The sequence below is a fragment of the Mauremys mutica genome, chromosome 24 (assembly GCF_020497125.1).
Source record: "Mauremys mutica isolate MM-2020 ecotype Southern chromosome 24, ASM2049712v1, whole genome shotgun sequence".
Classification (NCBI taxonomy): Eukaryota; Metazoa; Chordata; order Testudines; family Geoemydidae; genus Mauremys; species Mauremys mutica.
Genome location: NC_059095.1, coordinates 17574954 through 17602400, shown reverse-complemented (window position 1 = coordinate 17602400; position 27447 = coordinate 17574954). Strand labels below are relative to the sequence as shown.

General features: G+C 48.8%; 1 protein-coding gene across 1 annotated transcript in view; it reads left to right on the top strand.

The window, feature by feature from the left end:
* Positions 1-1226: 1226 nt before the first annotated feature.
* LOC123355918 (ceramide synthase 2-like) overlaps positions 1227-27447 on the top strand; it is a 95680-nt gene continuing 69459 nt past the window's right edge. Inside the window, exons 1-2 of the mRNA XM_044998783.1 lie at positions 1227-1303; positions 6323-6496. Of these exons, the coding sequence (XP_044854718.1) occupies positions 6324-6496 (173 nt within the window). The 5' untranslated portion in view covers positions 1227-1303; position 6323. The remainder of the gene's footprint in view (positions 1304-6322; positions 6497-27447) is intronic.

Below are 27447 nucleotides of genomic sequence, written 5' to 3'. Positions count from 1 at the left end.
AGAGCAAGGTAACCTTGTCCTTTGGGTGGCAGAAGGTCATTTTAGAGACACTGCCATCAGCCTCAGCTTTCCAAGCTTCCCTAACTCCAGGATTTGTTCTATCTGAATTGCAAAGGGTAGAGCAGTTGCTTTGGTTTGTACCCTTTTCTGTTACATAAAGAAGGCCTCGAAGGTGCTGGAATCACTGGGTGGCATTCTCTAGCCAGTGTGATGTAGGCATGCAGACTAGATGTTCATAACAGGCCCTTCAGAGCTTGAGAGCTTGGGGGAGGGATAGCTCAGTGGTTTGAGCATTGGCCTGCTAAACCCAGGGTTGAGTTCAATCCTTGAGGCGGCCATTTAGGGAACTGGGGTAAAAATCTGTCTGGGGATTGGTCCTGCTTTGAGCAGCAGGTTGGACTAGATGATCTCCTGAGGTCCCTTCCAACCCTGATATTCTATGATTCCAGAATTTTTACCTTCAGAGAATTATCTATGTTTTGCATTAGAAGTATGAGAGAGTGAGAGTGTGTGTGTGTGTGTATTTGGCCCCAGGACCTAGTGACTGAATCCTGAACTGGAACCTCTCTGCCCTCCCCTGTGAGGACGCTGCCTCATTCACACTCAGCTTTTTCACTCACTCTTTGTTAGGAAGTGGAGTGAGACAGGTTTTAAAACAATTATACAAGCAGAAAATAGAGCTGCTTGGTTACTCATGTTATTGAGTCATTTTAAAAAAATGCTGTTTTTAATACCTGCAGAATAACTTAACCCAATAAATATCTGAACAAATTTACTGATACCAGATAGGCCTAAACATCATAGCAAAAATAGAATACTGATCCCTGGGGCAAAACCCAGAGTATATAATAGAACCAAGAATGATAGGCTATTGCATTGAAACACCCAGTTTAAACATCACCTGCAAGGAAAAGGGGAACGTGGGGGTTACTTCCCTTTGTTGTTGCTGTTTCTGGTGGATGGAGAAGGCCTGAACATTTTTTATTTTTAATGTTCTGCTTGGTTTTTATATTTAGGAATGTTGGGGATTGGGGAAGTCTGCTCCTCCTTGGTTATGCTGGGGGCCCCACACAAGTGGCCTGGAAGCTTCTTCTTGCATCCGAAGAAGTGGGTATTCACCCACGAAAGCTCATGCTGCAAAACGTCTGTTAGTCTATAAGGTGCCACAGGATTATTTGCTGCTTCTACAGAACCAGACTAACACGGCTACCCCTCTGATACTGGAAGCTCTGTTGTCTCTTAACTGCAGGGGATGGCTGTTGAATCTTTCACTTGGAAAGCTTTTCTCCCTACTGTTGTTCAGGTATTTGATTGCTGTTAAAAGCTAGCTATCTGAATTATATTCTCAATCCTTTCAGTTCATCAGGTTTCACTTCCCTGGTACTTGTGATGTCACAAACCTCCTCCTAATGCTCCAAGTGTCCGTACAGTCTGCCAGAGAGAACCTGAATTTCTCCCAGGGGAAAAAATATTTTTCTGTTTGTAAACCCATTCAGGCCCCTTTCTCCACCAGGCAAAACCTCAAGAAAGGCCAAGTCTCTGAACTGCTGCTGGCAGGCCATCTTCAGCCTGGCTGGGTTTCCCTGCCCTCTCAGTTGAGTTCTGTGATGGCTGCAGCTCAGGGTTGGTCTGTTGTGATGTCACTGTTCCACTTATTCTTAGTTCACTGGTGGAAGGGGACAGTCAAGTCCTAATATCTGTAATGAAGTAAACCAGAAAGAAAACAAACAAACTGACCCCCCCGCCAATCTGCCCTGCTCCCACACCCTTTAACGGTATCTGTGTGCAACCGAGTGTAACTTCCTGAGCAGTGACCTCACTGTGGTCAGCCAGGGTGTGGAGTCTGGTGTTTCTCTTGCTAGTCATCACCTTTATTGCCCATGTGCATCTTCTTGTGCCCCTGTTCTCCCCTGAAGCTCCCCCCTCGGGTGTGTAACATCCTGCAGAGGGGCTGTCCCATTCAGGGCTCAGCGCACCAGAAGCATGACACTTTTCCTGGCACACCAGCCATCTGTGTGCAGTGACCTGACCCCGCTGTGCACGGGCCCTGGGTGACACTGCAGAGCGGGAGCAGCGTTCTTCTCCAGGGCTGCCTGGGCAGCTCCTTTTGTTAGAGCCGGTATCTCTCCAGGCATTGGGAGCAGGCCGGCTGTGCAGCCGAGCAGTGACAGGATGCCTTGGTTGCTCCACTCCCCCCCCAACAGGAAGTTGCAGAGAGGGAGGCTCCCCTGCTGCCTGAAACCAGCTCAGCACTGCATGCTCTAAAGCCCTAACCCAGGCAGCAGCTCCCCACTCTCCCCCTCCTGCCTTCCCTGCGGGAAGCAGATTGGGGCTAAACCCTGCCATGGGAGCCACATCCCCAAACAACCTGCCTCCTGCCCGGCTCTCCACTCTGGAGGGAGATCTCACCAGCTTTACTCCTGGCCAGCACAGTGCTGGCGTGTCAGGCAGATTTCACCTTGAGCCTGTGCGGCGGGCCTGGCTCGTCCCTGCAGTGCCCCAGCTTATCACACCCAGTGCTTATCCCCACCCCAAGCAGCCCTGGGAAATGTAGCCCACCCAGAGCACAGGTCACAAGACGCCTGCAGCCAGCCTGGCTCAGTCCTGTGCTAGGCACCCCACACACAGTCTGCAAGAGGCAAACACCAGACCTGACCACAATGAGATCGTTGGTCAGGAGGCCTTTTATCATCCGCAGCCTCATCACCGAGTGCTGCTGGCTGGTGCTGCAGGCTCAGTGCTAGTTCCTCTCCTCCCTCAGGCCACTCCTTACACCACAGACCTAGGCTAGGAGAGAAGGTGGAGGGAGATTACTGGCTTGTTCCAGTCCAGGCACCAATTCAAGCTAGGCCACCTGGAGACAGACTCCTCTGAGGGCATCCGACCTCTGTGAATAGAGACAAGTCCAACATGAGCACCCTGTTAACTTACAGACCTCCGAAAGCCAAAGGTCCCTTGAGGCCCTGACAGATGCTGTGTGACATGGGGATGACGTGTGCCTGTCTTGAGAGCAGAGAGCATCATCCTGCTTTTGCTCTGCTACCATTGTGAAGAGAGCTCCTAGGTAGTCCTGGAAGGAACACCCTTCTAAGCCTGTTGAGTCTCACTTCCATAACTCAGTGCTGTGATGTTACTGAGCTGTGCGTACTAGCAACAGAATTGCAGATCTGTTAGGGACAGAGAGAAATCTCTCTCCAGCTGGGTAACATCCCTCATAGTGAGGGTTAATCCGTGGGTAGAATGTGTCCTGACAAGGCAACAGGGAGTCCGGTGGCACCTTAAAGACTAACAGATTTATTTGGGCATAAGTTTCATGGGTAAAAAACCCACTTCTTCAGATGCATCATGTTCTGCTCTCCTGAGTGTTGTACATACACAGCCCAGCAGCTCCTCTAGTGTAGGCATGCAAACAGCAGCAGCCACCACAAAATCTTTCCAGCAGAGCTGTAGACATTGTGTGGGAGGGCCACACGCTGGGTGGTCCATTGGAAATAGCCCTAGAGGCCTGCTGGCAAAAACCAGCAGAGAATCGGAGTAAAATAATGACCAGAAAAGAAAGCACTGACCTGCGGCCTGAGCAAGGAGACGGCTGAGGTGGCCTCAGTGTACACAGGCTCCCAACAAGAACAGATAATGTTATTAGCAATGAGGTGAAGATGGGTATGATGGGAGTTGGATTCTGTCATGGTCAGCATCATTACCCTGTTTGCCACGTGACCTGGATAAAGGGATCCTGTACCCAAATGCAAAGAGCCAATACAGTCACAGCATATCAAGCAGTTTAGCCCTGAAAGGTGGTTCCTGCCTTAGAGGCTGTGGCTACCAGAAGTCCCATCCTCCCGCTCATCAAGGAAAGCCCTTATTGATGGAGCACATGGTGGCAGGGTCTGCCTAATCTGTTTGTAGCCAGCCTCCCTCATAGTCCACACTGGGCTGTGCCATGAATGCTCCAGGAAAAACAGGAAAGTCATGACTGGAATTAACAAGATCCTGGTTTTACAGTCATGGCCAGGCCCAAGGAGTTGAATGAGCTGAATGGTAATTTCCAGACCAAGAGGAACAGTCAGATCCTGCACACTTCCAGAATCAGCCATGTCCTCGCACTAAGAAGGAAACATCTGGTGAAAATTGCCTCTAAAAGCAAATTTCTCTTCGGTACTTGATCTACTCTGCACTGCTGCTGGCAGGAAGTGGGCTAGGGTTTAGGTCCTTTCTGGTTGGGAGTCCTGTACTGCCGTTGCTCATGCTTGGGTTGCTTCCACCTTCCCTTGGGTTTCTGTAAAACAGTGTTTGCTGTATGGCTGGGCATGGTAATTCCAGTGATCTGAGTGTACCTTGCTTCCCTACCCCTTCCCTACCCGCCTGTGTGATGATTGGCTGTACTTAGACCAGTGAACCACCTACGGTGAAATGCATGTTCTAGAGCAGGGGTCTCAAACTCCAATGACCACAAGAGCCACATGAGGACTAGTACATTGGCCTGAGGGCCACATCACTGACACCTCCCCACCCCCGCCGCCCTCGGCCCCGCCCCCACTCCACCCCTTCCATGAGGCCAAGCCCCTGCCCCCACCTCTTCCCACCCCTTCCCCGAAATCCCCACCCCAACTCCGCCCCCTCCCTGCCCCCAGGGGGTGCAGGAGGGCTGTGAGGTGTGGCAGGGGCTCTAGAGAGTTGGGGTATGGGGTGCAGGAGGTATGAGGGATGTGGCAGGGGTCTCAGGGCAGTGGGTTGGGGTGTGGGGTGCGGCAGGGGTCTCAGGGCAGGAGGTCGGGTGCAGGGTGCGGCAGGCCACTCAGGGAAGGGGGTTGGGGGTGCAGCAGGGGTCTCAGGGCAGTGGGTTGGGGTACAGGAGGGGTGTGGCAGGGGTTCGGGGTGCAGAGTGTGGCAAGGGGCAGGGGGTTCAATTGCAGGAGGGGCTCGGGGCGCGGGCTCTGGTCCAGCAGACACCGGGGGCAGGGCAGGCTCCCTGCCTGCCGGCCTTGTCCCCGTGACGCTCTGGGAAGTGGCTGGACTGTGGTGGAGGAGAGGCACTGGGGTGTGTGTGTCGATGTCGCTTCAGGCACCTCCCCCAGCAGCTCCCATTGGCCGCGGTTCCCCATTCCCGGCCAATGGGAGATGCTGAGGGCGGTGCCTGAAGCGACATCGACACACACCCCCCAGCGCCTCTCTTCCCCCAGGTTCTTTCTGCTTCCCGGAGTGGCACGGGGGCAGGGCAGGCAGGCAGGGAGCCTGCCCTGCCCCCGGTGCGTGCCGGGCCAGAGCTGCTCTAGGTAAACGCTGGGGGAGGTGCGCAGAAAATAACCTCATGGGCTGCCTGCGGACCGCGTGTTTGAGACCCCTGTTCTAGAGGGTGACAGTTCACAGGTCTCCGTGCACTAGAGGGATGGAATAATAGCCTTCATCGTTTTCTTTAAAATTGTATAGAAAATTCAGTCTTTCCTGGAAGAATTCCTGTGCCAAATGTGGGGATTCAATTTAATCATTAAAGCACAAAATAGATTTCTTCCTGTTTTAAGGGCAAATTTAGAGCAGCTTTAATTAGTCTTGGTACTGGCACCTCCATTGTGTGTGTAAAATGAGAGTGCTAATAAAACATAATGATGAGGCTTTTTAAAAACAACTAACAAAATCATCCAAAGCACAGGACTTGTCAGGGGGGTGAAGCACTGGAATAAATTGCCTAGGGAGGGTGTGGAATCTCCATCATTGGGGATTTTTAAGAGCAGGGTGGACAACACCTATCAGGGATGGTCTAACTCTAGATAATCCTTAGTCCTCCCTTGAGTGCAGGGGACTGGACTAGACGACCTCTCGAGGTTCCTTCCAGTCCTATGATTCTATGATAAAAGAAATGAGAGATCAAAAGGCCCAGGAGGGAGGAAGTATACAGATAAAAGGAGATCTGTTGGCAGGCACTGCAGTGGGATGGACACTGGGGATGGGGCACCTCACTGCCTGGTGGAGGGAAAGCCTCTCCAAATGTGTTTGGAATCATGGATTCAGTGTTAAAATATAAAATGACTGGTGCTTCATGCTGGGAATAATGACAGCCCTTGTTCTGCTGAGTTTTAAGGCATTTGATTTCATTTCAGCATTTTAGGCCTTCTGCCAGTAACCAGTGCTTGCAAAATGTCTGATTGAAAATGTGCTAGTGGATTACAAATATCTTGTGTCGGTATGTCCCCGCCCCTCTCCTCCTTTCATAGCCAGGTGCATGCTCAGCTCTGATGTAATCCTTGCCTGCTTCACTGGCCTGTGCTGACTGGTTTGCTGTCTGCTAGAATATCCTCAAACTCACTCTGGTCTCCTTCTCTTCCAGGATGATGCACTCTTTGAATGAATGGTTATGGTGGCATGAGTACTGGCTTCCCCCAGGAATCACCTGGGAAGACATGAAGGAATCTGAGGACATCCATTACCCTCAGCCTCAAGACCTCCTGCTCAGCATCCCCTGTGCCCTGCTCTTGATTATTATCCGGTACCTCTTTGAAAGGTGAGTCTGTTTCCCCTGTTGGCAATTTGGGCCCCGCAACTGGGAGCCAACATGTGGCCAGTGGACGTTCCCGGTGTGGCTCACAGAGACTTTAGTTTTGAGCATGTGCTGAGACAGTTGTATCATTGTTCTCCCAGTAGTGCCTGGCACTTCACAATCTAGAAAGTGCCAAACAGAGAACGCAAACTCTGCCTCAAAGGTCTAACACTCATCAGCATTCCCAACCCTCTTCAAAAGCCTCTAAAAGCTTTTTTTCCCCTTGTTGTGTTTGTAGAATAAGCACTGTTGGTCCTGGATTAGTTTTTATGCTTGTGGTTTAGAAGCAGGTATAATATCATGTGTTTGTTCTTTGCACCTTATCGCCTACTTCTGGGCCCAGAGCACTATAGACGTAATGTTAGATTATCCAGGTAGCATCTGCTCTAATTAAGGCTGTAAAACAAACAGTTTCCCTTTTCAGATTCTCAGAACTTTTTGAAACACTGTTCTTTGGGATGAAACTTTCTATCCCTGGTCTCTATCCCAAGATGAATTAATTCTTTTTAGTTAGTTTGATCAAAAAACATGCAGCTGTTTTTTAAGCTTAAAGAGGGTAGGGAAGAAAATTTGGTATTTTTAAGAATTGTTGTGACCTCTTGAGTGAGGTTGGGAAAGAAATCTCAAAAACAGATACCTCTCTAGGCATCTATAGTCCCTGAGGTCTAAGGGGAGCTTGGCTGAGTGTAGAGCATTCTGAACTGTGCTGTAGCTGTGTGTTAAGTTTTAAGCGGGGATGTGAGCCCCAGTGTGTCTGTGCATGTATGTGCAGCTATTTAACTGTGTGGGTGAATGACTAGTCCTCTCAATTGCTCCCAACCAGCCTAAAACACCTACAGCAAAAGGGTTCTTTTCCTTCTCGTCAAAATACCTGCTTGGTCTGGGGGTTGATACAGGGCTGGAAGCTACTTATTCTGTGCCCACCATTCCCACGCGCTGGCCTTAACGCAACTGTGAGCTCAACAAGTGAACTCATTGCTTATTTAGTGAGGCTTTTACCCACCTCTTGAGAGAAGATCATGTCAAGATAATGACAGGCAAAGAGGGGTTAAGCCCAAGGCAGATCTGGGACTAGACTCCAGCTCTGTAGTCAGCTGAGCCCATGTCTTTCCATCACTGTGGTGCCCCCAGGCGAATTGCAAATTAACTGTCTAGGCCTTAGTCTTGGTTCCCTGCCTAACCCTGTGCAATCATTTATACAGCGCAAACTGAAAGTGAAATCTTTCTGTTCTAATTCAGTAGTGTTTCACTTCCTACTGGTGCACATCACTGCCCAAGGTGCATGGCAAGCCCACATCTGATCCTCTGAACAGGATTAGTAACGTTTAACCACATTTGCGAAAAGATTTCAGACCTGCAGATGGAAAAATGCTATTATAACTGCACAATGAAGGTGTCATGTCTTCCCCTCTGTGTCAATCCACAGAGCATATGAGCTGTTTGAGCCCCCCAGTAGGCAACCTTGTCTCTCTAGCTCAAGCTGTAAAGACTCGGTCTGTTAGTTCTGAAGGTCCCCAGTTCAGTCCCCCGGCATATCAGCCAACATGGTGTAAGCGTAAAGTACTATTCTGATTCTCCCCATTTTACAAGTTGGGAAAACTGAACCACATGGACCATGAGGTTCTTGCCTAGCAGACTCTGTGCCCTGGTTTCCAAACTGTACTCCATGAAGCCCTTGGCAGAGGCCTGTGTAGAATCAACTGTTCATATGGTGCTGGCTTCTCCTCCTGATTTCTAGCTGCTAAATCCTACTGAAAGAAGATAAAATGTTTTTCTAGTATTACTTCTCCACGTAAAGAATGCTGGAATTGCCTCAAGGATGTTTGTGATTGAGTCACAGGGGTTGGGAAGCTGGCATGTGAGCATGAACAGGAGAGAAGATACTTGAAAGGTACGCTCCATGTTGAGAGATAATTTGAGAACCTTTGATCTAGGGAACTAGGCAGTAGCTTCCTCGATAGAACGCCTTGGTTCTAGTCCTGTGTCACCTTGGGCAAATCAATTATTTTCTCCATTTACCCCAGTGATAAAATAGCAGGCACTGTCTTTTTGGGGTGCGTGTGCATAGCAGTGTAGACTCACCCCTGCGGTGCCTCCTGCTGGTTTCTTCCAGGAATTAGCTCATTCCAGCTCTGGAGCGCCCTCTTCAGGCTGGTGATCCCTCCCTGTACCCAGTGCCCTTTTACATGGGGTGCTGCTCCCTGGCAGTAACCCCTTTTTCTCAGGGTCTCCTCTCCCCAGGGAACCCCCACCCACTATTCCCACCTTGCCTCAGTTTTGGCTACTGCCCAGTCTCTATCTAGCCCGCATTCACTGGAGCAGACTGCAGTATCAGCCACTCATCATAGGCAAAGGGGTTTGGACCTGCTGCCTTTGCCTACCTGTGGGCTGCCCCCTGCAACTCCCAGTACCTCTTGGCCTTATGCTAGGCCGCAGCCTGGGGCTTTCCAGGATGGAGCTCCCTAGCTCCTCTGCCTTTCCCCAGCCCTGCTTCCTCAGGTACCCTGTCTCTAGCTCCCTGCAGCCAGGCCCATCTCCCTCTACAGGCAGAGGAAGACTCCTGTCTGCCCCTGGCTTCTCTGCCTTTATAGGGCCAGCTGAGTCTGTTTGGGGCATGGCCCCAGGCCCCCAGCTGCAGCCACTTCCCCCAATCAGCCCAGCCTAAAAGCTGCTTTCTCCAGCCACAGCCCCCTTCCAGGGCTCTTTTTAACCCTTCAGGACAGGAGCAGGGGACCATCCTACTACAAGCAGCTAGCGCCATGGGATCCTGGTTCTGGACTAGTGCTCCTAAGTGCTATGGTTATACAAATAATAATTAATGGCAGTGTTAGTTCCTCCTGGAGACTGTGAGGAATAATATACCATGTTTGTACAGTCCTCAGAAAAGCCCTGTGTTGTTGTTCGTTATTTATCACATGCCGCCTATAGTTTGGAGGAGCAGAGAGCAGCACTAAACCTCAAAGGATCTGGTCTTGGTCTGCTGCCTTCCACAGAGCCTAGAAGGGGGGAAAGGTGCTGGTTATATACATAGGGAAGGAAAAAACTACATTAGAGCAAAACCAAACATTCATAAGTTAGGAAATACCAGTATTAAGGTCACCTGTGCAACCTTAACTCTACCTCCTTGTGCGTGTGCACTGGGATATGGTCTTTAATTATATGGCCACAGATTGTGTTTTCCACATGACCCCCACCTTATTCAGTGCACATGATGGATGATGCTCTGAGAATGACATTGTGACGGGTTGGATCACAGAAACCTCCTTGGGAGCTGCCACCTGATGTGCCAAGACTACTTCTGCCCCTGCTTTTCCTGCCAGCCTGGGATCCCAGTGCCCTGGTTTGCTGAGCCAGACATGACCATCTGCTCCGGCATAGACCCAGGGGGAGAGGGATAGTTCAGTGGTTTGAGCATTGGCCTGCTAAACCCAGGGTTGTGAGTTCAATCCTTGAAGGGGCCACTTAGGGATCTGGGGCAAAATCAGTACTTGGTCCTGCTAGTGAAGGCAGGGGGCTGGACTCAATGACCTTTCAAGGTTCCTTCCACACCTATGAGATAGGTATATCTCCATATATTTTATATTTATTTAATTACTTGCCCCAAAGCTGCAGACTTAACTGAAAGCAGCTTACAGAAGTGCTCTCATCTATAACACTCAGATGCCCAACTCCCAATGCGGTCTAAACCCAAATAAATCCATTTTACCCTGTATAAAGCTTATATTTTGTTCTCCCTCTATAACACTGATAGAAATATGCACAGCTGTTTGCCCCCCCCCCCCAGGTATTAATACATACTCTGGGTTAATTAATAAGTAAGAAGCAATTTTATCAAATACAGAAGCTCCTCACCAGTTCCAGAACGGTTCCTTTTACAGACTAATCTTCTTTTAGTCTGGGTCCAGCAATCACTTACACCCCTCGCAGTCACTGTCCTTTGTTCCAGTTTCTTTCAGGTATCTTTGGGGGTGGAGAGGCTTTCTCTTTAGCGAGCTGAAGACAAAGTGGAGGGGGTCTCCGCCCAGCCAAGCCACATTCCTGGGAAAGCCCGGATGTGGATTGGTGTCTCTAAATTCATTGTTGGCTTAAGTGTTTTTTGACTGGGCACTTACTGAGAATAGCTTTTTTCTCGGGAAGCTGACTGTAAAAAAAAAAAAAAAAAAATCATTAATCTCCTGGAATGGACTTTGAAAGGTCATCAAGTCCAGCCTCCTGCCTTCACTAGCAGGACCAAGTACTGATTTTTGCCCCAGATCCCTAAGTGGCCCCATCAAGGAATGAACTCACAACCCTGGGTTTAGCAAGCCAATGCTCAAACCACTGAGCTATCCCCCTAGGAAGCTGACTGTAGCGGGGTGGTTACCTGCTCCTGCCCTGCGGGACTTGAAACAGCCCAGGAGAGGGCTGGGGCTGGGAGCAAAGCCCCCCCCACCCCTGACTGGGGGAAGTGGCTGCTGCTGGGGCCACGCCCCAAGCAGATTAACTGGGCCTTATAAGAAGGCCAGGGCAGCTAGAAGTTCCGGACTCTCTCTACAAGCAGAGGGAGAAGGGCCTAGCTGCTAGGGAGCTGAGCGGGGTACTGGGAGTGGTGCAGGGCTGGGGGAAGGCTAGAGGAGCTGGGGAGCTCTGGCCTAGGAAAGCCCCAGGCTGTGAGCCTAGCTGAGGGCCTAAGACCAGTACCGGGGCAGCCCAGCTATAGAAAGAGGCAGCAGGTCCAACCCACCCTTGCCTGTGATGAGTGGCTGACACTGCAGTCTGCCCCAGGGAGTGGGGCTAGATGGTGACTGGCAGTAGCCTTACACAGAGGCGAGGTGGGGTTAGTGGGTGGGGGTTCCCCTGGGTGGAGAGACCCAGAGTGTGGCGGTACTGCCAGGGGGACAGCAACCCAGAGAAAGGGGCACCGGGGTCCTGGGAGGGATACGGGGGCCAGCGGTAAGGTGGATCACCAGCCTGCAGGGGGCGCTCCAGGACTCTGGGAGAGCTAATTCCCATGGATGACTAGCAGGAGGCGCTGCAGAAGTGAGTCCACTCCTTTACACTGACCAACTGCTTCACTACAGCCTACTTAAAATCAAACAAGTATGCAGTCAATATTCATAACTTCAAATACAAAAATAATACATGCATACAAATAGGATTAATAGATTCAGTAGATCATAACCTTTACAGAGATGTTACACAGCATATGTACACATTTCCATAAAGCCTTATGGGTGGCACTGTCGCAGATGTCACTGTTCTTTATTTCTTATCAATCAGCATGTGGCCCCTGTCTTGTTTATTGCCACCATCCAAACCCTGTACTCAGTGTGGAATGATTTATTTCCTCCTGGGTTTTTCCATACTGCTCATAACTGCACTGTCTGAGCACCTGTAGTGAATTTCTCCTCTTGGCTTCCCTGTATGCTCACAGATCTACCTCTACCTACCGCACAAGAACGGGAGTCCAAGTGTTCACGTATTTGGATGACTGGCTGTTTTGCAGGAGCTCCTTTCTACAAGTAGCAAACAGCATTCAGCAGATCTTTTTTCTCTTCCCAGGCTTGGGAGTGTTAATAAATGAAGAAAAGTCAGTACAAACCCCAGCATAGAGAATAGAGTTTATAGAAGCCTGTGATGGGGTGTCCATCCCACGCAGACTGGAAGGGTGTAAAATGGCCACATGGGCTAATTAACTCCACAGGCTGCACCTGGAGGAGGAGCCAGGGAGCAGGGAATTGATTGGAAGCAGGCTTAGCTGTGGGGGCCTATATTAGCCAGGAAGCTGGCTACAGAAGGGGCTGCAGGAGGCAGGCTGCAGTCACTCCCTGGGAGGAGGAAGGTGTGTTCTGGACTATCAAGAGTAGTCCACAGTTACTCCCTGAGAGGAGGGAGTTGGGAAGCTGGTGAGCCCAGAGAGAGGTGAAGATAGGAAAGGCTCTGGAGAAAGCAGCAAGGTAGAACAGTGCAGGCCTTGGCTGCTGACCAGAGGGCCCCTGAGCTGGAACCCAGAGTAGAGGGCATGCCCTGGTTCCCCTACTAGCCACTGGGGATGTGGCACCGCTGAGGCAGAGGACAGTGGACTGCCTGATTTGTTCTGGAAAGACTTTGCTATGCACCCTCCGCCCCACAGAAGGGGGAACCATGCAGTGGCCTGGCTGGAGGACTGAGTTGCGAAGAGGAGGCTGTGGTTCCTGGAGAGAGAGGGGGTCCGTAGGATGGGAGGACAGCGGGAGAGACTGCCAGAGGAGGTCACAATGGCTGGCCAGAGCTAATTCCCAGGACTGCCAGGAAGAGGCACCACCAGCAGTGAGTGGACCCTGTGACAAAGCCATTCTGGACTCCATGACAACAATGACCTACCTATCCAGAAAGGTTTGGAATGATGTTTAACCTTTGTACCCACTAGCAGCCTTAATGTGATGTTACCCAGGGTACAATCTGGACTGTTGAACAGCTGTGTTCCTGTAACTCTCTAGCTGGGGATGCCTTTGACACTGCTTTGCTGTTAGAACTGCCACACCTGGCCTGCTTACACAGACTTTAGCATGCAAATTCACTCCCAGCTAAACACATGAGCGCACTGACCAATCACTCATGAATTACATACAGGGCGACAGGAGTATTCTAAGCAAGACACAAGAAGTAATTCTTCTGCTCTACTCCCTGCTGATTAGGCCTCATCTGGAGTATTGTGTCCAGTTCTAGAAAACATGACCTGTGAGGGAAGATTGGAAAAAATTGGGTTTGTTTAGTCTGCAGAAGAGAAGACTGAGAATGGACATAAGTTTTCAAGTACATAAAAGGTTGTTACAAGAAGGAGGGAGAAAAATTGTTCTTCTTAACCTCTGAGGATAGGACAAGAAGCAATGGGCTTAAACTGCAGCAAGGGTGGTTTAGTTTGGACATTAGGAAAAACTTCCTAACTGTCAGAGTGGTTAAGCACTGAAATAAATTGCCTAGAGAAGTTGTGGAATCATCATCATTGGGGATTTTTAAGAGCAGGTTGGACAAAGACCTGTCAGGGATGGTCTAGAATACCCACTTCGTTGGATGCATCCAAAGCTCATGCTCCAATACGTCTGTTAGTCTATAAGGTGCCACAGGACTCTTTGCTGCTTTTACAGTAATAGAAATGTGACTTTTCCCCAGTATTGACTGGTTGGGGGCCCAGGTGGGCATGACACGGAGGATCACTGTGTTGGTACCATGCTTGTAAAGCTCTTGAAGGTGTAAAGTGCTGTGTAAACGCTAAGCAGCAGCATTATTATTATTATTATAACCACCATACATCACTATGGTAGATTGTTTTGGCACCGCCGGAGAGGAGATGATATGTAATTAAAACTGTGAAGTAGCAGAGGAATTAATAGCTACAAAGCTACCTTGGCAGCGGGTGCAACCGATTTGTTCTTCTGGAATTAATAGGGTGATGGGGAAATTCCTGCCCCAAGAGCTTTGTACACCTCCACCCTGATACAACGCGACCCGATAGAACACGAATTCGGCTATAACGCGGTAAAGCAGTGCTCCGGGGGAGGCAGGGCTGCGCGCTCCAGTGGATCAAAGCAAGTTCGATATAACGCGGTTTCACCTATAATGTGGTAAGATTTTTTGGCTCCCGATGACAGCATTATATCAGGGTGGAGGTATTTGTGGTCTGTTAGCAGAGGGTCAGGTCTCTGATGAAGACGTTATAGAGCAACAAGAGAATCTCCAGTACAGCAAACCACTGGGACAGGAAGTTACTCAGCTGAGGGAATTGAAGAGTGAGTTAACAAAGATGCTTGTGAAGCCACCCAGTCCATCCTTAAAACAACTGCTTCCAAGGGCCCTGGGAACGGCAGTTAGGACTGGAGGCAGCATGGTAGGCTGGACAGGGCACTGGGCTGGGAGTCACCTCTATTCCACCTCCAGCACTGACCTGTTGTGTGACCCTGAGCCCGTCACTCCCTCTCCATGTCTGTGCTTCCTCTCCCTCCCTGTGTCTGCCTTGTGCCACGTGCCTGCTGTGAGGGGCTGTCTGCGGGGAGACTCATGGCTCCTCCATACAATTTGCTAGACTCCCCTGTCTAATGTCCTGGGACTTTCCACAGTCCCTCCATAACGACTGGATTGCTTGTGCTCAGTGGCTGTGATTCTGCATCTCCAAACTTCGTCGCTGCTGTCTGCATCTGTCACATGCAACTTCCTAGCAGCAAGCCCAGTGCAAGGTGCTCGATCTCTGCATGCACTGTGCCATGAGGCGACGCATGCTCTGGGAGTCCAGGATTGCTGCTGTGCGGCAGCATCACCAGACCCTGCTAGAAATCCAGTCAAATGCTGGGAGGAGACAATAAAGCCCACTTGGGAGGGAGCCAGGCTCCCCGAGTTGCGTGTCCCTGCTGGTACCGCATGGTGGTGACCATGGGAAGGAACGCATCCCGCAGCTAGCTGGGGGCCGGGGAGGCAGCACATTTGTCTCTGGAGAAAGAGTAGCTGTGCTGCAGCCCCACTGCTCCCCCTGGCCTGGTAGTGCTGGGGCCCTGGGCTCAGCCCCGTGGGAGGGCAGACGGCCTCTCATCACTTTGCAGTAACCGCCTCAGCATACTATGGAAGCAAAGTGCTGGAGGGGACAGCCCTTCCCTGGCCAAGAGATGGACTAGACCTAGGGGGCCTCTCCTGCCCATCTGTGATTCTGTGTGGCTGCTTCCCTGCACCGCAGTGGGGCTGCACCTGTGACGGTGAGCAGTGTCTGGCCCTCCATTGCTGGGGGAGAAGTGAGCTGAGGCAGCCAAGGCACTGGCAGGCCTGGTCCTCAGCAGCCTGGCTTTGATCACAGCCACCTTCCCCTCAAGCCGTGTCCTGTGAAATCTGGCATCTCTTGCAATTTCATCATCAGTTACACAATGTTTGGTGGTTTTGTAAAGCCTCTGCGCCTGGAGTCCTGGGATCATGGTGAAATCTCAGCTTTCATTAAGAAGTGTGTCTAGCCCTTGTTGGGGTGGAGAACAATTGGAAAAGGCGACCCCCTAAAAACTTAGGAGCTGGAAGGTGAATAAACAGAATCCACACTTGTTATTTTAGTAATATCATGATTTTGGGAGGCTGACTGATGATTTTTGAGTGCTTGGGGTTACCGCTATTGCAGAAATCTCCCTAGTGGGGCCCATCCTCCCCATCCCTTGGTGACATCTGTAAGCCTTTGTGAGGTGCCTACGAAGTGCTGTGAGCTGCCTCTAGGTCTCCATTCTGCTGGTAGCGTTTACCTGCCCTTCCTCAGCCCAGCATCACATGCTCTCACACTAGTCAGTGGCTATTACAGTGGCGGCACAATAAGCAAGAGCAATCTCAGTCCAGTGCGGGTAGGGTTGCCAGGCATTCAGTTTTTGACTGGAACGCCTGGCTGAATAGGGATGCTGGTGGCTCCAGTCAGCACTGTTGACCAGGTGCTAAAAGTCCAGTTGATGGTGCAGCAGGGCTGGCAGGCTCCCGGCCTGCCCTGGCTCTGCGTGGCTCCTGGAATGGGCCAACATGTCCATCTCTTAGGCGCAGGGGTGGCCATGGGGGCTCCGCGGGTTGCCCCTGCCCCAAGTGCCGGCTCCGCAGTTCCTATTGGCCAGGGATTACGGCCAATGGGAACTGCGGGGGAGATGCCAGTGGGTGCTGGCAGCACACAGAGCCCCCTGGTCCCTCCGCCTAGGAGTTGGACATGCCAGCCATTTCTGGGAGCTGCCTGAGGTAATCACCGCCCAGCCAGAGCCCAAACCCCAAACTCCCTCCTGCACCCCACAGACAAGATCTGGATCCTGTCCTAGTTGGCTGCTTTCCTGTAGCTGCACTCAGAGACCAGAGTCTGGGGAGTAGAGTGCACTGTGCATTGGTGGGCATTACCTCAGCCTTGGCATGTCTCAGCTGCTCATTTCTGAGCTCACTGTGTGACAAGAGCAGTGCAAATGCACAGCTTGCAAAATCAAAGCAAGCTTTCACAGGAATATCCTTGTGCCCCTCTTTGGGGAGGTGTCTGTGTCCAAGCCAAATTCCACCTCCGCTCCAGCTGGGATGGTGGAAGTGCTGCTCAAATAAATATTGTAAGATTTTTTTTTTTTAATTATTTCAGGAAGCATAATTTTTTCTCTCCTACTCAAAGAAGGCGGAACTATTTCTGCTCAAACTTCCCAGTAGAATCCGTCTTCAGGCACAGAAAAGTTTCAGACAGTTAAACAAATCTTCAGAAAGTCATGAGTGAATGGATACTGTTACGCAACCTAAACTACAGGGGCCATTCCTACACTGATTCCTCAGCCTCTTGCCCACCGCCGTCCATGCAGCCTTTCATCTGCACATTCTCTACGTGGATTATAAACTCTGAGTTAGGGAGCTGTCTCCAAACATGTTCCAAAAGCACCAACCACACAGTGATAATGTAGCATAATCAAAACCAATACCAGAAGGGGTTCTGTGGCCTGCAATGTGCAGGAGGTTAGACTACATTATCATGGTGGTCTAGGGTTGCCAACCTTCCAGGATTGACCTGGAGTCTCTCAGAATCTCCATTGATCTCCTGGTGCCTATTGAAAGCAATCCAGGAGATTTTAATAGGATATTTTAAGAGAATGACATTACATCATGTTGGGGGCGGGAATCTCCCAGGATAGCTTCAGTCAGAGTTGGCAACTCTGTGTCCCTTCTGACCACAAAGCCTATGAGTCTAAAAGGAAAATTGCAACATCACTCTGTGATGAGCTTGAGTGGGTGTAAAGAGGAGATATTAGCAAGAGGTGGGGGTTGTTACCAGATCTGTGTGGGAAACTCAGTCCTTGTCTGTTTTCATAGTTACACCAGATTAAAATCAGTTTAGCTAATGCGGTGCAAACCCCTTTGTGGGCACTCTTAAATGGACTTAAACCTGGATTATCTGGAGTGTGATTACTAACTGATTTAAACTAACTGGCAATAAACCAGGTTAAAATCTCTTTGTGACCACACAGGGCTTTCCAATGGGTTCCCTAAATCAATTTTAAAAATGAGTTTTGCTAAATTGATGCAACAATGACTGTAGGTAAGGCCCTAGCAATGCTGCAGCATTGTGGGGCAGGGTGATTAGGGCTTTGTGACAGGTTTGGTCACAGAGATCCCCTTGGGACTGTCACCTGATGTGCTGAAATTACCTCTGAGCCCGTTTTCCCTGCCAGCTTGGGATTCCAGAACCCTGTCTTGTTGAGCCAGACACGCTAGCCTGCTGCAGTGCAGACCCAGGATCCAGGCCACGTCCCCAAAGCTGCAGACTTTAGCCCAAAACAGCTCAGCAGATCACCTGTCTCCAGCACCCAGACACCCAGTTCCCAATGAGATCCAAACCCCAAATAAATCCGTTTTACTCTGTATAAAGCTTATACAGGGTAAACTCATAAATTGTCCGCCCTCTGATAGAGCGAGATGCACAGCTGTTTGCTCCCTCAGGTATTAATCACTTACTCTGGGTTCATTAATAAACAAAAGTGATTTTTATAAGTATAAAAAGTAGGATTTAAGTGGATTCAAGTAATAACAGATAGAACAAAGTAAGTCACCAAGCAAAAGAAAGCAAAACATGCAAGTCTAAGCCTAATACATTAAGAAACTGATTACAGGTAGTATCTCACCCTCAGAGATGTTCCAATAAGCTTATTTCACAGACTAGACTCCTTCCTAGTCTGGGCCCAATCTTTTCCTCTAGTACAGTCCTTGTTAGTTCCAACAGCCATCTCAGGTGATAACTAGGGGTTTTCTCATGACTGACCTCCTTTTGTTCTGCTCCGCCCGCTTTTATACCTGTGGCCCAAGGCGGGAATCTTTTGTCTCTCTGGGTCCCCACCCTCCTCCTAAATGGAAAAGTACCAGATTTAAGATGGATTTCATTATCAGGTGACATGGTCACATGTACTGTGAGACCCCAGCCTCCAGTCTTCCTGGGCTGGCCCACATGTACACAGGAAGGTTTTCAAGTAAACAGAGTCATTTACAGTTCATTGATTCTGAAGCACCCTTAATGGCTTCCACTTAATGTTTACATCAGTAATACAAGTTTATATCTTATTCTCCTAACTCCAGACAGAAAAATAATACATGCAAACAAACAGGATGAACACACTCAGTAGATTATAAACTTTGTAATGATACCTTACAAGAGACCTTTTGCATGAAGCATATTCCAATTACATCATATTCACATAAGCATATTTTCATAAAGCATATGGAGTGCAACGTCACAGGCTTGCAGCATCTTGTAATAGGTCGTAAAAGCAGAACGCAAGGGAACCATAGTCTGTTCTCTGGGTCCCCTGCTGTGCCTCTGTGTGTCTGTCTGCACCACAACAGTGCCCCCTTAAAGGAATAATGTATGGAGGAAGCTGTATTTTGTTCTTGTACCACTTAGGAGTAAGGATTTAATAATAATGCACTCTGCTTTCTTAGCATGGGGGACAGAAAAGAGTGAGAGAGCCAGCAGCTGCCGACACCAGAGCTAGTCTTTGATTGAATGGAGCTCGGGTTGTGCCAAGGATATTCCAGGGAAGGAAATTGAAATACTATTTATAATTTGGTGGAAAAGTTTTCAACGGATTCTGATCTCTAATCTCCTTTGCTGCTTCACTGAGTGTGATGCATCACCCTGCCCTGTTTGGATGGAAACATAATGATGCTAGATTAACCTGATCTGTTGAAGCCCTGGTAAAAGTCATTAACACTGGCTCTGATCCCCTCAAAAAGTGGCACAGAGCAGGGCTAGCAAGTGAGGCTGCTGGGCATGTGTGGAGGGACCACACTCGTATCTCCAGGGGAAGGAGGAGAGACTGAAACAGAATGACATCAAACCAGAGCAGCATCTGGAGGGGAAAGATAGGAGGAGAGAGACCAAGGGAACGGCTGCGCCGGAATACTTCTACAAGAAAGAGTCTTCGGGTATGGCTACACTTGCAGCCGTACAGCGCTCCCGCGGCAGCGCTTTGAAGTGCGAGTGTGGTCGCGGCTCCCAGCGCTGCAGGTACTTCACCTCCCCGTGGGAATTGGCTTACAGCACTGGGAGCTGCGCTCCCAGCGCTGGGGCACTGTTTACACTGGTGCTTTGCACGCTGTAACTTGCTGTGCTCAGGGGGGTGTTTTTTCACACCCCTGAGTGAGAAAGCTGCAGCGCTGTAAAGCGCCAGTGTAGCCAAGGCCTTAGATTGTGTCAGGTTTCCCTGGCAAATGTGATATCCTTGATATGCAGATGATGTGTTGGTATATGGCAGAGATAAAAATGAACCAGTGACTACATGCAGTTTTGAGAGGCTTCCAACAGGCTGGCCTCACTCTGAATGAGAAATGTGAATTTGGAAAGCAGCAGATAAAATGTGTAGGAGACCTATTTAGCAAACAGGGAATTCAACGAGATTCAGAGAAACTGAAGGGATGACTCACCATACCCAAATCCCAACATGTTTCTGCTGTAACAAGATTTCTGGGCAAGACAAATTTGGAAAATTCTTACAAATTTTGTTCACCTAACAAAATCCTTAAGATATCTCCTTAATGCTCACAATGTGTGGGTCTGGGGTAGCCCACAACAAAACACATTAAATAAAAACAAACAGACATCTCCTGTGAACAGCTCAATGCATATCTGTTTCTCTTGGATTTTAACATAGAAACAGACCACCAGCCCCTAGTGAGATTACTCATACAAGACCTCTGGATGACCTTCCTCTTAGGAGTCAAAGATTTCAATTATGACTGATGCTGGGGATTTTTTTGTTTTTTTTTCAACATTGAACCAGGGAACATACCAGGGAAAGCATTCATGGCAGCAGATGCTCTATCTAGAGCCATAATTAAGCAGGCACCAACAGAAGAAGAAAAGGCTTTATAGAAAGATGTCAAAGTCTGCATTGACCTTGTTCTGGTAGCAATTTCCAGCATCTGCCGGCTGACTTCAGTACATTAGAGATGAACTACTAAAGGATAAGACTTGCCAGAAACTGACTCAACTCTGCCAAAGAGGGCAGGGTCAAAGGAGTAACTTCCAACAGACTACTAGCACATTGGCAGGACCAGAATGACCTTTACATGGCTGATGTCCTGCTTCTGAAAGGACAGCACATTTTTATCCTTGCAGTACTTCAGAAAGAGATGCTCTGCAGTTCAATGATGGACACCAAGGCATAAGCAAGTGCAGGGCATGAGCACAACATATGGTGGCCAGTCTGAGTAGGCAAATTCGGACCTTAGCAGAGGGCTGCGAGGTATGCAACAATTTAAAACCAATCACCCAGAACCACCTCTCTACAAAGCTACCTGACAGAACTTGGCAGCAGGTGCAACCGATTTGTTTTTCCGGAAAGGATACACATACCGTATAAAAAACAGGAGTACTTGTGGCACCTTAAAGACTAACAAATTTATTGTAGCATGAGCTTTCGTGAGCTAAAGCTCACTTCTTCGGATGCATAGAATGGAACACACAGACAGGAGATATTTATACATACAGAGAACATGAAAAGGTGGAAGTATGCATACCAACAGGCAGAGTCTAATCAATTGAGATGAGCTATCGTTAGCAGGAGGAAAAAAAAAACTTTTTGAAGTGATAATTAAGATGGCCCATAGAAGGATAAATGGACACAAATCTGACATCAGGAATCATAACATTCAAAAACCAGTGGGAGAACACTTCAACCTTCCTAACCACTCAGTGACAGACTTGAAGGTGGCAATTTTGCAACAAAAAAACTTCAAAAACAGACTCCAAAGAGAGACTGCTGAACTTGAATTAATATGCAAACTAGATACCATTAACTGTGGTCTAAATAAAGACTGGGAATGGTTGGGTCATTACACCAATTGAATCTATTTCCCTATGTTAAGTTCTCCTCACACCTTCTATGGGCCATCTTAATTATCACTTCAAAAAGTTTTTTTTTTTCCTCCTGCTAACGATAGCTCATCTCAATTGATTAGACTCTGCCTGTTGGTATGCATACTTCCACCTTTTCATGTTCTCTGTATGTATAAATATCTCCTGTCTGTGTGTTCCATTCTATGCATCCGAAGAAGTGAGCTTTAGCTCACGAAAGCTCATGCTACAATAAATTTGTTAGTCTTTAAGGTGCCACAAGTACTCCTGTTTTTTTTGCGGATACAGACTAACACGGCTGCTACTCTGAAACATACCGTATAGTCATCTGTTACTTCTCTAGATATATTGACTTGGCTGTACTTACACAAACTTCATTGGCACAGGTCATCCAGAAACTGAAGTCAGTATTTGCAAGACATTGAGTTCCTGAAGTTCTCTTATCTGATAATAGACCTCAGTTTATCTCTGAAACATTCCTAGCATTTGCACAGGATTTTGATTTTACAGTCCACATTATTCCCAAAGCAACAGGGAGGTGGAGACAGCAGTGCATACTTTAAAAAGACTTCTGCAAAAATCAGTGTGCCCATATAAAGCATTCCTGGCATGTTGGTCAGCACTGCTTGCGTTGCGACTATCTCCAGAAAAACTTCTAATGGAACAAAGACTAAGGACGCCTTCACCTACGGCACCAATACAGCTTACACTGAAGTGGCCCGACCTGAAGGAATTTTGAGACTGGGATGCTGAAATAAACATTTGATGGCAACAAAACTTCCAGGTTTGGCACAGAACAAAAACAGGGCCTGGACTGAGAACAGGGAACAAAGTGTGGATCAAGAGCCCCCAGCCTTTTAGAACAGTTCAGAACTTGGCAGAAACACCCAGGTCCCACCTAGTGGAGACTCCAAAAAGACTTCTCTGGAGGTATCAGGTTCATCTTCAGTATTTCCCAACACAACAGAGAGAGGATCTGGGACCTGCACGTCCTCTGTCAGGCGGAGCCGCCTCCACAGGGACCGTCACATGGAAACTCAACAGAAGTGAGAACATGACCTGAAAGACTGATCCGGCCCCCTCAAGGGTTTATTCTACTGCTCAGGACCATTTAAATTCAATTTCAAGAGGACATAGTAGTGTCAATAGCTTTAAGGAATTTGAACTTTATTTTGAATTATGTATATTTATTAGTTGTGAATTTAAGTTTTAACTTTTTATGATAAAGAAAAAGGAGATGTGGAGTGGTTCTAGAATTCCTTGTCCCCCATAGTTACCAGAGAGGACCAGAATGTGTGTGGGGAGCTTAATAAACATGGGAACTTCCTTGTCAGTGCTTAAAGCATGTCTGTTTGTGTTTGTCTTCACGCTACCATTCCTAGTCCCCACATGAGGGGGCTCTGCAAGGGTTGGAACAGCTGTATTTTTTGCCCCTAACACTCCCTCCTCCCCATATGCGTTGGCTGGGCAGAAACCTTTAGCTTAAGAGCTAGGCATTACAAAAGATGATCAAACACAGGAACAAACTGCCAAGGGAAGTGGTGGAGTCTCCATCTGTTGATGTCTTCAAATCCACACTGGCTGCCTTTCTGAAAGATACATGTTTTCAACAAACGTGTTATTGGCCCAGTACAGGGGTAATTGGGTGAAATGTAATGACCTGTGATATACAGAAGATTAGATGATATAATGGTTCCTGCTTGTTTTAAAATCGGAATCTATGCGTTAATTCTATTACTGTTGTTGTTAGGTAAAAAGCAAGTCCTACTCACCTCTCCAGCACCCGAGTTTGTGCGGAGTTGGTATAGGGCTCAGAAATCTGTCAGAGACCAGACAACAATTCGTTGATCAACGGGCTCACACCATCCTTAGCTTAAAAGCAGAGCTTCGGAGTAAGTGTGGCAAGTTTATTAGGGGTGAGCATCAATGTTTATACACAGAAGTAAACAAAGTGATTAACAGATCATAATGGTCTTGCATAATCAATCAAGATTCTACAGGATAAAACAGGTTAAAATGCAAATTGGAGAAGACAAAGGAGGAGATGGCTACTTATGGCTACTTATTGGGAGGGGAAGGGTCATGAGTAGTTCGCAGGTCAAAACTTTTGATTAAAAGTTTCAGACAGAGACATGTAGTCTGAGTTAAGTTTCAGTTCATAAAGAGTTCAGACTCAACATTCCTCCATTTGTAGCTTTGGGATAACTATTTACCAAAGCTACACCATATTTTAAGGAGCCAAAGGTTGCTTGGCAATTTCAGCCTGGGCCAACTCGAAGAGAGTAAGGCCTTTGGCTGAAGTAGAAAAAGAATAAACTGACCCACATGAGTTTGAGGGAGGGGACACATTGAATACAGCAACACAGTATTATAAGGATTACTATGGCCCCAACAACACCCACCAAGAGTTTTTTAACCCACCCAAATTCAGGCAGCCAATTCCATAAGGCTCCCCACCAATCATAAGGTGGCTGGCCAGAGGAGTAGTTCTTAGCCATTTCCCTTAGATGTTTGGTACGTTGAAAAGTGTCAGGGTAGGTGTCGTTTACAAAAACACAGCATTCTTCATTTATGAGGGCGCAAGTTCCTCCTTGGGCTGCTAACATTATGTCTAAAGCCATTCGGTTTTGCAAAGCTAACTGGCGCAGCTGGGACATTTCCCCGGCCTGATTCTCAAATAGGGTCGCAGTTTCATTGGTTAAAGATACTAGTAGTCCCTGTAGACGGATGACACCACCCCTCAAGCTAATAAGACCAGCCCACCGTTGCCACGACAAACCATCACGGATATTGATATCTCTGAAGGTTTCACGGATGTTACGAACGTGGGGAAAATGGGGGGGGGTGAGGGAGATGCGAGAAGGCGGTGTGAGCCACGCTAAATAACATGACCCTGCCCAATCAGGGGAGAGAAAGTAATAAGCTTTGGGCCCGCACACCCAGTATGTTCCATACATTGCGTTTCGGGTATTCCATTTCTCAAAGTAGGAGGTAACCCACCACCCGTTGGACCACTGTTCCCCTGGTAATGCAGAGGGGTCGTTGTGCGAACCGCAGAGGCACAATTTGGTAGTGGTGTTTTCAAAGTGCAGTGTAGTACTGCTTGAGCAGTTGTAGAAGGCAATCGTATATCCCTTAGCAATTAGTTGGACACCCTCGTGATCTGAGCAGGGTTTCTTAAAAGCTGACTCTGAAGGCTTGTGGGGGATCCACATATGGGATAAGTGGGATGCGCAAGGCTTGAAGCCAAGGTTTTTACTAAAGGCGGTGCCATTAAAATACATGGTGCATTTACTGGTTCCCACAAAAGTTGACCTTTTTTCTTTAACAAAACACAGTGATCCTGTCTGATTTGTTACCCTGAGATATCTGTTAATTGGTACTCCTGTTTTGTCCCATGTAAGATTGTGTTGGACTGGATCTTTTATTCTAGCCGGTGGCATCCAAGTCATATTAGCAGTGGTCAGGGGAATGGGTGTGAAGGGGAGTCCCTGTTCTGCATTTACTGGAAATTGAGTACATACCCAGCAATTACTTCTATTTCCTAAGATACGAGTTTTAACCTCGTGGGAATATCTAATAAAAGCATTATCTTCATAAGCAGAAAATAAACTAAAAAGGCATAATAAAAAACATACAGTTGTCAGAATAAAAGGTCCTCTCATTTTTTTCGAGTCAATTTAAGTCTGATGTCTGAAAGAGGTAAGCTGGTCCACTGGTCAGAGGCAGTGTCCTCAGTGGTGGCAAGGGCTGCTGGTCCGTCACTGTGGTCCACTACGGCTGGCTTGACGTGGGAGTGGTGGATCCAGGATTTGCGTCCTTCCAGGAACACTGCAGTCTGGGTTGTTAAAAGAACCTGGTGGGGTCCAGTAAACCTCGGCTGGAGGGCGTCGCCACGAACGAACTTTTTGGCCCAGACGAAGTCCCCTGGTTGGAATGGGTGGATCTGTTCTTCCAGCGGCACGGTCTGGGAAAACTGCGAGGCTTTCCAAAGGGTACGGAGGCGAGCCTGTAGGGAGAGAAACTGGCACGCGGTCATATGATCCCCTCCCAATAGTGAAACATCAGCACGTGGTAGCGCACCGCCTTTGAAAGGGGGGTGTCCATAGAGCAGTTCAAAGGGGGATAATCCCAATACACGGGTTGGGCGAGTACGAAGGTGAAACAGGACCAAGGGAAGTACCTGAGGCCACTTTAACCCTGTTTCCTGACAGTATTTAGCCAATGTAAGCTTAAGCTCCCTATTCATATGCTCAACTTTCCCGCTAGACTGGGGGTGGTAGGGTGTATGAAAGGAGTGTGAAATGCCCAGTCCTTGTTCTAAACGGCCAAGGACATTACCAGTAAAGTGGGGTCCGCGATCTGAATCAAGTATGAGAGGGATGCCAAAACGGGGTACAATGTCTCTAAGGAGGATCTTCGCCACTGTGGCAGCAGTACAATTAGCAGTAGGAAAAGCTTCGACCCATGAAGTCAGAGGGCAAACCAAAACAAGGAGGTGCTTTTTCCCAAAAGCCTTTGGCATATCTGCATAGTCAATTTGAAGATGTTGAAATGGAACAGCAGGCGGCGGTCTTCCACCCTTAATTTTGTTAAGAGGCGGAGCAGGTCCATTTCGCTGACATGTGCTGCATGCTTTCACTATTGACAGGCAGTAGGGTTGAATGCCTGGAGAATACCAAAAGCGAGCGATGGTGTCCACAAGGGCGTGCGTGCCGTAGTGACCCCCCTTATCATGGTGCCAGCGAACTGCCACGGGGTATGTGGAGCGAGGGAGGCAGGCTCGGCCATCCGGCATAAGCCAGGTCCCTTTGACCAGAGTGGCTCCGAGGCTCTCCCATGACTGTAGTTCAGCAGCGGGTACCGGTACGGGGTGTGGTGGAGTAAAGGAGGAGATCACAATAGCCAAAGTGGGCATGGCTAAGGGTAAGACGGCAGCCGCCTTGGCGGAGGCGTCAGCCAGGACATTCCCACGGGTGATGGGGCTATCATCTTTAGTATGGGCCCGGCAGTGAACTACAGCCAGGACCGAGGGTTCTTGGAGGGCGTCCAAAAGCTTGTGGATGAGGGGGAGGTGCTGAATGGGTTTACCGGCAGCTGTCTGGAAACCCGAAACTTCCAGAGGTGGATGTGACAATGCACGACTCCAAAAGCATACTTGCTATCAGTAAAAATGGTAACGGTCTTACCAGCGGCCAACTGGCAAGCTCGGACCAGGGCATAGAGTTCGGCGGCTTGGGCTCCCCAGTTGCCTGGCAGTGAGGCGGCCTCTTGAATGTCCCATTCAGAGGTGACTGCATAACCGGTGAAACGCTTGCCATCAACATAGAAGGAGCTTCCGTCCGAGAAGAGGATGCAATCAGGGTTGTCCAGTGGCACGTCAAACAGGTTGTTCCTTATCTGTAAGATGCTATGAACTACTTCCACACAGTCGTGCTGATCCTGGAGGACTGGCAGATCAGGAAGCAAGGTAGCTGGATTAAGGGGCCCACACCTTTCAAAAATTAGGTTAGTGTCTTCTAGGAGTTCGGCCTCTAGCTGCTGCTGACGATGGGCCGAAAAGACTTGGGTCGTGCCCCTACGCAGAAGGGCTGACAAGGCATGAGAGGTCCAGACCGTGGTAAAATGACCCAGGGTCAGGCTCTTTGCCTTTGTGATCAGCAGGGCAGCTGCTGCCAGAGTCCGGGTGCAGGATGGGGTTCCCTGAGCGACAGGGTCGATCTGCTGGGAGTAAAAAGCAAGCGGGAAATGGTGGGGCCCGCTCAGCTGGGTAAGGACGCCACTAGCAATTCCGCCCCTCTCGTGGACAAAAAGGTGAAAGGGTTTGCTGTAATTGGGGGGGCGGAGAGACATGGAGGAGGCCACACTGTCCTTGAGTAACTGAAAGGCTTGGATCGTGTCTGGGGACCACTGCAAAGGGTCAGGAGCAAGGTTAGCAGTGAGTCGGTGGAGTGGTTTGCTCAGCTCCCCGCAGGACGGCAACCAAGGTCGACAGAAGCCAATTAATCCTAAGAAACCTCGAAGTTGTTTCTTGGTGTTTGGCAGAGGGCAGTTTTGGATAGTCTTTATGCGGGCTGGGTCCATT